The sequence below is a fragment of the Vidua chalybeata genome, chromosome 3 (assembly GCF_026979565.1).
Source record: "Vidua chalybeata isolate OUT-0048 chromosome 3, bVidCha1 merged haplotype, whole genome shotgun sequence".
NCBI classification, from domain to species: Eukaryota; Metazoa; Chordata; class Aves; order Passeriformes; family Viduidae; genus Vidua; species Vidua chalybeata.
The window spans coordinates 89,859,654-89,873,327 of NC_071532.1; the positions used below are offsets into that span (position 1 = coordinate 89,859,654).

Consider the following 13,674-nt stretch of genomic DNA (forward strand, 5'->3'; position numbering starts at 1 on the left):
AGCAAGCATCAAATTTACATCTGCTCAAGATTTTTTAGTTTTATTTCTTTGAAGGATTTTTGTAGTTCTATATTCATTCATTAACCAAGAAACTGCTTGAAGAATTCATTATTGTAGCACATTTTTAACATATATACTGTGTCTTGAGCATTTTAAAACACCTGAGAATTTAAAAGAGACATTTCAGAGTTTCCCTATGGACCCTTCCTACATGTCTACAAAGCAGGGCTACTTATACAGCACTCACTGAATGCTGTATGGCACAGGTATACAGTATATCTTTGATACCTCCAAAGATCAGCAGGGACTGATCCCTCCTCTAGATTCAGCACCTCATGGCTGCTCCAAGCACAGCTGGCCAGTGCAGCTTGAAGAGCACCCAAGTCCACCCATATGACATACCCACCATCTCACATGGCTTCAAAGATCATACGGTGGCCAAAGGGTTATAAAGCAGGAGAAAGGAAGACGTGTTACCATTAGAGCAGAAATGGAAGTACTCTGTTTATTCAAAACCCTTTCCTCCTTCTGTGATGAGAGGTCAAACTAGAAAAAGCGATTCCCGTGCAGAGGATATTAAATGGATTTATATCTGCATTTTTAAGCTCTTGAGGAAACAGAATGGCCAGAACTGAAGGCAATTAGTGCACCAAACCAGACAACTAGAACAACAAAAAACACAGAACAATGATCTCTTATTTCCCAAGCTCAGATGTCACCATTACACTTTCCTATTCATGCAGCATACTGCATTTTGAAGAGCAGGGCTGTTTTTCTCTGCCTGAAAGGAATATGAAGAGTTCCTATTTTTTTTTTTTTCTAAGTAGTTTTGGGCAGTCAGAAAAACAAAACCTTTTGGAGTGCAAACCACTGAACAGGACAAACCTGTGGCAGGTTTAGAATGAGACATGCTGGAGGGTGGATTCAAAATACAAAGCTAATAAATAAAAATACTGTAAATCTCAAAAACCTTTTGTGAGAATTCCCCCTGCAGCATCCCAGATGCTGTGTGTTTTGCCTTTTGATTTGGAGAACCATGAGACAATCTCAAAAATGGCTGAACAGTGGAAAGTAAGACTAGTTATCTTCCACCACAGCCCCCCTGCACCACATTGTACAGTGCATTTTTCATTTGCAGAGTCAAGTCATGCAGTAACTGTGACATAATTAATCAGAGGGAAATGGTATCAGTCACCTTCTGCAATGAACCACAGAGAAAAGAAAGCAACACAATAAAATGGGTAATTAACATTGAACCTTGGATATAGGAAAGGAACTGCTCCCTGCCACCTGCATTAGTTCAACCTATCACTGGAAAAAATACTTCCCTGTGCAGTAACTTCTAATGACACACGCATCTACCCAGCCATAAACATTCACACCATCTGCTCTTGTTACAGTTGAGTTCTCAAGCCAACTTCCAAGTCTGGCTGACAAGAGTTCACATGGCTCTGATCCACCAGCTCATTTCCAACTAGTTATTCATTTGCAAAGAAAATTACTAAGCCAACAGAGGTTTTCTTTTTGTATCAAGTCTGTCACTGACAGCACCCAACTCAGCCAAACTCAGTAGCCAAATACCACATCAGCTAATGTTCAAGTATTTCTAAAATGTTTTAACTAATCTGTCTCTTCAGACTCTGGGTTTTTTTCCAGTTTTCTTCTCTTAAAAGGTTTTCCTAATGTACATAAAATTATATGGTTCACAGAAATTTTTCAGCAATTGCCTGGAGACTCATCACGCGTCATCAATTATATTATCAGATAAAGACAGAATTTAAAGCACCAAACAAATAAAGGAAATATGCTATAGAAAGGTGAAGTACCAACAATATTCTTCAGTCACAAAGAGTCGATGTGAAGTTAAACCATCAAGAAAAAAAGGCTCCCTGTTACACTGTTTATTTTCTTGAATATTCAATTACAACCCTCATTTATTAACAAGGTTACACAACTTTGATCACTCCCACCCCTTCCATCACAGCTGAGAGAGCATTTTGTGCACATCCACTGCATGCAAGAAAGTAAAAATATCTGACAGTTGCTCTAATTTGCTAACACAGATTCACTCTTTTTAGATCACTGGGTCAAAAAACTGCTTAAAGGTGACCCACCAGCCCCTGAACTTCTTGTAAAACTAGTAAGTTCACCAGACCACAGTAAAAAAAAAAAGATGTTTTCACTCCATCACAATGTAGGACAATATATGCAGCAAGCATTGCAAGCAAACAATAAATCCATGTTGTTTCCAACAACGCATTTTAGAAGATAGTTTCTCCCAGCATTCTTTTCTGAATTTATCTTTGCAGTTGACAAACAGACTGACTCTTCTTCCAAAAGTACAACTAGAAATACCACCACTCTGCCTCTTGCTAATCCCAAGTAAAGAGCAGAGCAGAGATAAAGAACCGGACTTCTAACCCACAGGCAGTCCTTTTCTTAGGACAGAAAGCAACTTTATTTTTTTCAACTTCTTTTTTTTTCTTTTTTTCTTGTTTTTTCCATCTCTAAATGCCAGGCATTTCAGAGAGCTTGGGAAAAGAAGTCAACATTGTGATAGATACACATATGAAACTACCACATTTTTTAAACTGGAAAATAAAGCAGGCTCTCAGAAACACAGAACTACAGTCAAGCACTATTTTATTACTGTATTTCTACCACAAGATCCCCTCTGCTCTTTCCTTCCATCCCTCTAGAACTAGAGGTAAATCCATGAATTAGACAAGAAAGCGTTCTGTAGGACATAGATAACAATTTCTGAGATAGAAAAACCCTGCTAACACTGTTTTCTAGACCATGTCATAGGACAGTAGAGAATCAAACAAATTAACCTTGGAGCTTACCATTTCGAGACAAATCAAGTTCCACCAGCTGCATGAAATTTGCTATTTCTGGAGGGAGCCGTTGGATTTCATTATCACTAAGTCCAAGTTTCCGTAACTTCACAAGCTGGAAGAAAGGCTGAAAGACAGAAAAAAATTACACTTCAGAAAATATTCACATAACTCACATATAGGCATGATAAATGATGAGGAACAACTGGAATCACTTTCAAAATGTGAGCTAATTAAAGCTATTGCATGGCATTAGTCATGCAGATCTCCTTCACACCTGTAACCAGAATTAACATTTTGTTTTAATTTTCACATGCAGACAAACTATAACCTGTATTTTAGCTAAAATGAAAATGTATGTAAAAAAAATAATCCATAAAGCTTGCTGTTAAAGATCATTGCAGATAGACACTAGCAAAATCCAGAGTGCCAGTTTCAAGTCATTAATGGGGCAAGGCTACCAAGCACAGTAATTAAAAGCATCCTAATTGCACACCAGGGCTCATTAGGAAGTTAATGCACAGGGATACTTCTAAAGAACAAGATCCAGAAAACTGATGAAGAGGGGCTGACAAGGTCTTCACAAGTCAATCTTGATCAAAACTGGACACCTCCAGTTCTGAGTGAGTTTTGTGCCCCTGGGGTACATAGGGAGTTTGACCCAGCAGTCAAACGTGCATCTCACCCACTCACAGCATGTGTGCATGCCTGCACCCCCATGGTTTTGCCACCTTAGGGTAACGGGAAGTTATTGTAAATTTGGGATACCCACTCACATTTCATCACCTGCAATCCCTTCTAGGGAATTAGCACCTCTCTTTGAGTTTTTATTTTATTTAGGTGATGGAGTATATGCTCTAAACATCACTCAGATATGACTTAGATTGACACAAAAAAGGGCAGTAAGGCATCTTACTAGGACACAAGGCAAAAGCAGTTTAATCAATCTGTATTACAATACAGGCTTTCAATCTTATTTTTAGTGTCTTGTGGTCAAGATTATAAATCAAGTTAAGTGCAAAGTTTTGCACTTTTGCATCAATCTTTCAGTATACACTGTGTCACAGACAAATAAACCACAACTGAAACAAATGTATTTTCCCTCAAAAACATGGGTTCCTTTTAGGGGATAAGAAGGATAGAGCTTTAAAAAATTTATAAACACTCAACAGTAAAAGATGCACCAAATTTGAATGTGGAATTTCAAAGGCATTTTTGAGTCAGAATGGCACTCCTCTACCCTCCCCCACATTAAAAGTGTTCTATAACAGAGTTGAAATTTTAAGAGGAATGTAAAATGCTCTATAATTCCGTATTTCTAGGTCCCTAAAAACTAATATTCCAATTAAAACAGCCACAAATGCTTTTTAATCCTTCATAGTCCTCAAAAGACCCATAACTGCATTTTTATATCATTACCATTCTTGCTTTAAAACAAATGTAGTCCTTTCTCTAAATATTTATTAATATGACTAAACCAAGAATCCATCAGAAGCTTAGAAAAGCACTTAAAGACACTTCTGTGAAAACACAGCAAGAGTACGCTCCACAGAAGAGATCCCAATCTGTCCTAACTCAAAAATAAATACTTGCCAAAATGTGTTCCTCAAAGCAGTGTGTAGCTGCTAAACTATATGACAGTTACAAATACTGATGTTCTCCTACAAATCTTACCTGAGCAACAGCTGTCCCTGACAGATATTCAATGGCAAGTGAGCAAAGACAGAAGGAACATGGCTAAAAGACAGAGCAGTCATCCAAAGCCTGTGAAGAGCTGGATATCCTCAGGAAGGTTTGAGGGTGCTCACAGTACCACATGTCAATGCAGTCCGTATTTATTAAATGTGCAGAGCACGAGTGCAACAAGCAGTATTACACATTCCTGTTTCTTCAGCTGAATACTACTTAAAAGAAAACTTAACTGGAAGCTTTATTTTCCATCTGCATAACATTTTTTAATGAATGACACCATTTCCTAGATAAAATCAAACTGCAGTTACACAAATGGCATTTCTTTGAACTAATGGTTTGTTTGGTTTTTTTTTCCTTTAAACAACAGGACTCTTGCACGTTTAGTGCATCCTACTCCCATTTTGGTAAGTGTTCTTGCTTTATCTAAGGCACTTCATTAGTGCTCTGAAGCACTGCTGGAGAGGCAAGCAACTCCTTTTGGCCATACATGTTTTACCTTCCAAAAAAGCCACAAAGGGAACGAAGGGAAAACAGGGAACAAGGAGAATTAAAAGCTTACTCAATCGAATTCAACAAACGTAAACGTATATATATGTATGTATGTATATATAGGTAGGTGTATAAATACCTGCAATTTTTAAAATACATGCCAACAAGAAACATGTTCCTAATTTGATGTATCTAACACAGTTCTGCCTCTATTTGATAAGCTGTAACACAATCCAAAGTGCAATGGGGTTGTTGGCCAGAGCAGTATATCCACCCAGCACACTCTAATAGCTGGTTTTGATTGCAGACCCAATGCCTCTCTGAGTATCTTGGCAACACTTGTAATGCTGTTTAGTTTAGTCAGCCTAATTAATAGTGCCTCAATGAGAAAAATAATGCCCATGAGCATAAGCACTGAAGTAGCCTACAACTTGCTATTTAGTAACCATGCCTGACCCTCAACTGAAGCTTTTCCTGCTATCAAAGAATTTATAGAGGTTTCTATTATATGGATTTTCTAAGAATATACAGATCCCTTCACTCACTGGAAAACTAATCAAGACTCTCTCACTCAGACACATATTTAAAAAAAAACAACTTCATTCTGACAAAATTGGGTCGACATCAGCCAACGAAAGAAAAAAAAGTAACAGATAAGTGCATGACTCACTGAAGAGTATAAACAGACAGTGTGATCCCACAGCTCTCATTTTTTATACCTTTTTTTTTTAAGAATACCACTACAACTGGCACTCAATTGTAGAAAAAAAAAAAAGTTAAGATAATTAAGCCAAACTAGTAGGATATTTTCTTTTGTGCAAGTGGCCAAGACAACATATCTCTGGCTTTCTTTCAATGGTTCTCTCCCAAACAAAAAAATACTCATGCCTGAGAATTTGTCCTGAAAATTCAGCACCTTAGCTGATGGGAATAAAAAATAAAACATAAATGGAAATACATGAAAACAAACAATTGAAGTAAAACACATAGGAGGGAACAAAGACCTATTTGCAGCTAATGCTGTTAAGGGGAGGAGCAACATTTCAGCATCATCTGAGCTACTAGAGCCTTTGTGGTGCTAGAGACATGTCACACTCCAAACTCATCTGGCACAGGTAGCATAGCTAAATGTTCACTGTGTTAAGCAAAACATTTCCATTAAAAGGCTACTACTAGCAGCAAAGAGAATTAAAAATTAGAACCTTTATGAATTCACTGCCTAATTCTCACAATGGGCTAGCATAAGCAGTAGAAATTACAATGAGATGTAATGGAGAAAGAAAATTGCAATTAACTTGTTTCACAGTTACGTACACACCAAATAGGATGAGGGTTTGGTGGTTTTTTGCTTCAGGTTTGTTTTTTTTTTTTTTTAGGCACTTGAGCTGTTGCTGACAAGATTAAGAATTTGTAAGCATTTGCTCTTATGTCAGATTTCCCTCAGATGCCAATATGGATTTTCCACATACACGTGCTGCCTCAGCTTTTAAGGCTTCTTCAGGCAATTACATTATTACATTAAAATGAATTAAGTAAGCTATAAGACAGAGTATGTTATTAGGTTCTGTTTCTTAAATACATCTGTTGCTTAATAATGTATTTATTTCACCCATTTTCCAAACTTACAAATGACCAACTAAAGGCTATCTGTGCTTTAGAATTAAGAAGTGGTACATAGTAATTTAAACACAGTTTAACTCCTAAATGTATTCTTGTTTCAAATCTTACTTTAGGCTCCATTTTCTTCTCCCACATTGTAAACAAAAATCAATGGGGACACCATTTCATTTGTTTATTTCCAATCACCAGCTATGTGTCCTCCTTTGGTCATTGGACAAGGGAAATTACAGCAAATCCTTCCCCACACTTTTTATACTGCTTCAGAAAGATCTTCTTCTGAGGTCTTTCTTCAGGCAAACACAAGTAGAAGAGGTAATTTTGGTAAGCAAAGCAGTGAACAAGAGATAAGGCATCAAATCCATGAAACAACCTTGCAACATAGCTGCTCCCCAACAAGGTCCCTAGCCCCTTGCTTTTGGCCCCTAGAAGTTCCCATTTTGTCTGTACTGTTGCAAGGCTTCAGTGAGAGCAGAGGAGGCCCAACTCACTTTAGGTGAACACACTGCTTGGTGGTCAGGACACCATAAGGAAAATAAGGACTAAATCCCCTAGTGAAGCAGCACCACTGAATTCAAGCATTCAGCTTCCCTGGAATGGGTTTCATAACCCGGCTCTGGCACAAGCAGACATGCACATTCCCCATCTGCCTGAAGGGCAAAGGCAAAGAGGGAAGGGCGAGCTTTTCCTCATTTCTCTCCAAGCCACTTCTGTCAAAATCATCAACAGCAAGGCCTTTGACAGCCTATCAGTAAGGGTCACTCAGTGCTAAGGATTGCTAAGGAGATAGGACACTCAATGCCCTACACACACAGTGATTTCAATTATCACTTCTACTCCAGTCAGCCACTGGACATCCCAATGTGGAGCTCTCAGCAAGTTGTAATGCACTCTGCACTCCCCTCCAGCCTCAAGACATCACCCTCAGTCGAAATCCACAAGTAACTTGTGAGCAAAAAACTCTTTCTAGGTTGCAATTCTGTATATCATTGTCTTAAAATCCAACCCAGAGACTTCTACCAGTAGCACGGGTGGGAGCGCTGAAGAAAACCAGCAAGAGCACAGAAAACAAACATCTTTCTCACAGAAGCACATCCAAACTAGCTGCACAATAAAATGCTGAGGAAGCTGAATCCTACTCTGGATTCATGAAGTGTGAAAAATTATCTCAGCAGACTCCAGTAAAGCCTAGCATGGGCATTACCAGTTTGGCATCTCCCACAAAGCCTGCTAGCAACATCAGGACCCCTCAAATCACTCACTGCTTTCATCTGAGAGCAAGGACAGCTGGCAAAGGCAACAGGGTTTCACAAATACAGATCCCACGTGATCCTTTGGGCAGAACACGCTTTAATTTTCAAATAAAACACTCCCTGAGCTACTGAGACAATGTCTGAGGGCAGGGACAAACTCACGGTGCAGCACAGCAGGGTCATCGTGCAATTGATGACTCTGCATCGAAGAAGCAGCTGATGGACTTCCTCTGGAGCCATGAAGAGATGCAGCAGCAGCTGGTGATAGACAGCAGCACACAGACCTCTGCCTGCCTGCTCTGTGGCAAGCTGGCAAATGGACAACCACTCCATGCAGCTGAGGTCTCTAATTCTGTCTTCACATGTGCCATGAGCAAAACCAGAACTGTTATATATATTTGGCACGATGAAAGATTGTTTCACACACCCAGTCATGTATGCAGAATATATTCAAGCTATCCTTTGGTCTTGCAACATTCTACTACCAACTTTGTCACCATGAATATTAATGAAAGACATCATGGAGGCAGACATTTAAGCAGGAGTCCATACAAAACATTAATAAAATTACTAGATTTCACAACAAGAGAAAAATATTAATGAAACATCACAGTTCATGGGCACATATCCTAAACAAAACCAGATGCTGCAACTGCTGTACCCTCCAATGGGTACTTGAAATGAAAGCCGAACAGAAAGATCAGCCAGGCAAGAAGGGCTGTGGGGGAAGGCCTACAGAAGACAGAGCAAATAATGATACCAATGCCTCACTGAAGCTAGTATTCAGCATTGACCTGCTACGCTTCTGACACTTCATTTTCAAAGCATCTGCTATTTTCTGAACCACTGACAAGGATGGGCCAATTGCAGGTCCTACTCTCAGTTGTTACCATTCCTTTTAAAAGACAAATAGGGGACTATCCACTCTCAAAAACCAATACACTGCAGCACTGAATCAAAATGCTGCGCTGCCAAGCAATGCATTGACCAGGCTGTCTCCTACTGTTCCTGGCAGACAAGGATTTACTTTCTCTTTTATGTCAATTAAGCAGAGGCAATAAAGGTTAAAGAGCACTCCATGCTAGAGCTTTTTGTTAGAGCACAGTGGTGAGAAGGACTACCTCTGCCTTTCAGAGAAGCCAGAAAACATCTACTACAATGAAATACAGATTCATTGCAGTTAAATGCATTTGCCTTTTGGAGAAAACAAAAACAAAAACAAAAACCAAAAAAAAAAAAAAAAAAAAAAAAAAAAAAAAAAAAAAAAAAAAACCACCAACCAAAGCCCACATTAATCTCTCTAATGAATTTCTAGCATGCATTTTTCCAGTACACAAGACTGTTGGCAGGAGGCAATGTCTTTTTTTTTTAGACCAATTGATATAATTAGAAAAATAAGTCTATGTATAATCATAAAATGTATTTTAGAGGTACAGACGTATAATCTCTGCCCACAAACCTTGTCTCACATGTGTACATCACAAAGAGAAGGGAATGCTACCAGTTTACTACAGCAGTACACACCTTACAAAAAAAAGTTAAAGGTATTGAAACATAACTACTTAATTACTTTCTTTCAACTCAGCAGAAAAAAATCAGTAGAGCCAAGCTGTTAGTACAAAAAATTGCCATTAGAAAATATTTTAAACCAAGCAAACTTCAAAAATCTTCTGAACAATTGCAGGGACACTAACAGGGAAGACAATGACTTTCCTTTGTTTAGGAAACAGCAGACTAGTTCTTCCTCTGCTTGCATCAGACTGTAGTCTTTCATATTTGGTGTCAAGTCCAAAGCAATACAACAGAAAAATCTGGAAACTAGGAGAAAACCTAGACATACTTATCTGGTATTAAACTTCTTTGTAGCCTTCAACACAGAGCTCTATGTTTAGAGCTATGTTAATAAAAGGATACAATGTTGCTTCTCTACAAACTATTATGGATTTTACTAATTCAAACATATACTGCATGATAGTACTAATCATCTGTACCCACAACAGGTTACAAAAGGTAACATATTCTCAAGATACTGGTGTTCTTAGCAAGTATTTTAAGTAGCATTTGTCATACTGAAAAAATTCTTGAACTTTAAAGAAAACTATTTTTATTTTGTGCATACAGTCTGCTTCAGGTTCACCCAGTGGCACAGTTCTCTCTCTGACACTAAGTGTAAATACAGGCTTCTTCAAATCATACAGTGGTTATTTCTTTAAGGATTTACAGCAAAATGTGCAAAAATACCACGACACTATCAATGTAGTAAGTAAATCAATTAAACATTTGAGGGTGAATAAACCTTGAAAACCACAACAATTCAATTTGTATCATTAAAAACACCCAAGTTAAAGACAGGCAAAATCTTTGATATGCCCTCTACAGAACCATAAAACAGGTGAGGTTGGAAGGGGCTCTAGAAATCACCTAATGCACCCCTGCTCAAAGCATGGGTCACCTAGAGAAGGTCACCTAGGCCATGTTCAGTCAGGTTTACAACATCTTCATGAGCAGAGCTTGCACAACCTCTCTGGACAATCCATGCCAGTGTTTGACCATCCTCACAGTAAAAAAGTATTTTCATATTTCAGACAGTTCCCAGTGTTTCAGCCTTTGCCCACTGCCTCTTGTAAGGTTACAGGGCACCCCAAGCAAGGTTTCATGCTGATTAATATGTATTTATATACAACCATGAGCCTTTTTTCTTCTCAAGGCTTAACTGTTCTGGCTCCTTTAGCCTTCTCTCCTGAGAGGTGCTCCAAGCCCTTAACAGCCTTTGTGGCCCCTACAGTGCATATCCAGTATGTCCATGACTCTTCTTTTGGGATACCCAGCACTAGACAAAGCACTCCAGGTCTGTTTCCCCAAAGCTAGCCAGAGGACAAGGATCACCTGCTGGCAATGCTTTGTGTTACACAGCCCAGGATACTGTTGGCTCTCTCTGTCATGAAGGAGCATTGCTGGCTGACAGACAACTCGTTCACCAGGTTACCCATGGCCTTTTACTGGAAAACTGTTTTCCAGATGGTTGGCCCTCAGCCTGTACTGGAGAGTTGGGTTATTTCTGTCCAGGTATATTTCTCTTTACTGAACTTCATGAGATTCCTCTCTGCCCATTTCTCCAGCCTCTCCCTGTCCTGCTGAATGGCAGCATAAACATCTTTTTTACCAACCTCTTACAAGAAGAATCCTAAACATACCAAAGATTGTTTTTTCAAGATGCTGTTTATTGTCCTGTTCCTTCCTCTCAGAACCCAGAACTCCACTACCTCATGGTCACTACAGCCAAGGTGACAAGGTCAGTACAGCTACTGCAACCCTGATCTTCACATCTCAACCTGCCTTTTCTTGTTTTTAAGTATGAGGTCCAACAGACCACCCGTCCATTAAATCCTTGAGCACCTGTGTTAGGAAGCCACCAAAGCACTTCAGAAAACTCCTGGATTGCTTATGTCCTGATGTGCTGTCCTTCCAGCTGTCATGTCGTTCAAGACCCATATGAGGGCCTGAGCCTGCGAACACGAGACTTCTTCCAGTTATGTGAAGAAGGCATCTACTACTTCATCCTGATCAAACAGTCTACAGCAGACACCCAAAACAATGTCATCCACTAATCCCAAGCTGCTCTCAGCTGGCCATCATCCATCCCAAAGAAGAACTTCACAAATCTCTGCTGCTCTCTCATCCGAAGGGCAACTCCCCATCCCTGCCTTCCTGACCTGTCCTTAAAGAGCCTGTGTTCATCCACTGCAGCACTCCAGCCATGTGAGGTATCCCATCACATCTCTCCAAACTCAAGGAGATCTATGCATTCAATAAAAGGAAATAAAGTTCCTATGTATGTACAACTTAAGCAGCCATAAACACAAATTTAAAGAGGGGTATAGTACAATAATCATGTCTTTCCACAGATTACTGGCCACTGACCAAACAAGTGTCTTTCAGGCTTATGGTTGCATAATGATAGAAACAATGATAGAACAGTGGAACTCAGTCCAGAACAGGTTTTTTCCTGAGACAAAGGTATGGTATGGGAAGAACAGAGGGACTGTTTCTTAAGGAGCTTCCACATGACTTTGTAAGATAACAGCACCCTGGATTTCAACACCACACATAACAGAGATACCGACAGCGCTGAATGCCAAGCAGCAGCAGAACAGCAGCATCTCTAACAAAGAAACTGGGGCACAGGAAGAGGCCAGGGTTTAAACAGGTCTCTCGGGAAAAGGGTCTCACATCTACCTAGTAACTTTACAGAAAAGCTTTAGTATATAACACCAAGAAGAAAAATTACAGATGACAGATATAATTTGTAAGCTCAGAGATATGAAATGATTCCGTGCTGCACTATATTAGGTTTACAAACGCTACATAAAAATCATTCCCCAAAGGAAAAAAAAAACTTCCTCAGACTCTCAGGCTAAACTAAGTGCATAGAAAAAATTTTGAAATTTTTTTTTGCCACTGGAGTTCTTCCATAAACAACATCTGCTACAAGTATCATGGGAAAGTGGTCTTTATTCTTTGAGTTAAAGAACTGAGCAGCAGCAAGACAAAACAGCAGCAAAACAAGAGTTATAAGCTATTTCCACCACCCACCAATGCAAAGAATGCTGTGATTTAATACAAAGGCCAAAATATAATACTGCATTCAAGGGTTCCTAAGATTTTTTTTTCCCTCTGGAAAAGAAATATACAGGGATTCAGTTTTCTACTGCAAATCTGAATCACATCAAAATTAAGCTGATAGGATGTATTTGCCCTTAAATTCTCATGTACAAGAGTAGAAAACACCATTTCCTCAACTACAGACTGATCTATAGAATTGAAAGCATTTTACTTTTATCTGATGCTTTTCATTAGAAAAGCTATTGAAACGCATCATGCAGAATGTGTTATTTTCTTCTATCAAAGCAATTTGCCAGAAAGCCTACTCTTCAGTGAAGAATAGTTTTTGACGTGCAGCAAATGATATACTACACATTACAGCTTGAGTTCAAAAATTCCTCAAGTTTCCACTCCAAGGAAAATAAAAATGCTATGGGTTTAGAAAAAAACCACACAAATTACATTTTTAAATCGCTCTACACACACTGGCAACCACTTATTTTTTTTCCAATAAAATCAGATACACAAAATAATCAACAGAAGGCACATGGGATCCAACAGGAGAAGGAATTATTTAAGCAAGTTAAGAGCTACACTTTACCACCAACCCTATACATAGCCCATCCTTTTCAGACCAAAGAGTGCAGCTCTTTAATTTGTCTTGTAAAACAGAAGTGGTGAGAAGCATGCTGACAGCTAGAAAATGCTGTTCTGTGGGAAAACAGCCACATCTGCTGAGAAAGGCTTCAGAGAGACTTCATTATTGTGGAAAACCACCAGCAGCTTAATAGTATACAGCTTGCTCCTCCAGCATATCCCACCAGGCTGGCTTATCCTGCAAGAAGGGCAAGAGCAGAGGAGGGAACCGGGGAGGCAGCAGAAAGGAAGGGGAAAGAGCAGAGGAAAGAAAGATGTTTGCAAGGGCAGTCAAGAACCCAGCATGGAAGGGACAGGAGAAGAAGAAGAGCATCAGCAACAGATGGCAGACAGAGCTCTTTAGGTTGGAGGAAATAACAAAGATCCTGGAACATGAAGGATGGGGGAGGATGGGAAAGTATGAACATGCAGGGTGAGAAGTCTGAGACACCAGTGGTAAAGACAGAAAAAGGTCGCTGTCAACATAAGAACAAGTTCTGGTAACTGGGGAATGGAGCAAAGAAGGGACCCAAGAATCCAGCAGAGCA

At 39.4% G+C, this 13,674-nt stretch overlaps 1 protein-coding gene across 1 annotated transcript in view; it reads right to left on the reverse strand.

The window, feature by feature from the left end:
• The window catches only part of LRRC1 (leucine rich repeat containing 1), a 70,136-nt gene that overhangs the window by 51,890 nt on the left and 4,572 nt on the right, over positions 1–13,674 (reverse strand). The window contains exon 2 of the mRNA XM_053939523.1: positions 2,847–2,964. Coding sequence (XP_053795498.1) covers positions 2,847–2,964 — 118 coding nt within the window. The remainder of the gene's footprint in view (positions 1–2,846; positions 2,965–13,674) is intronic.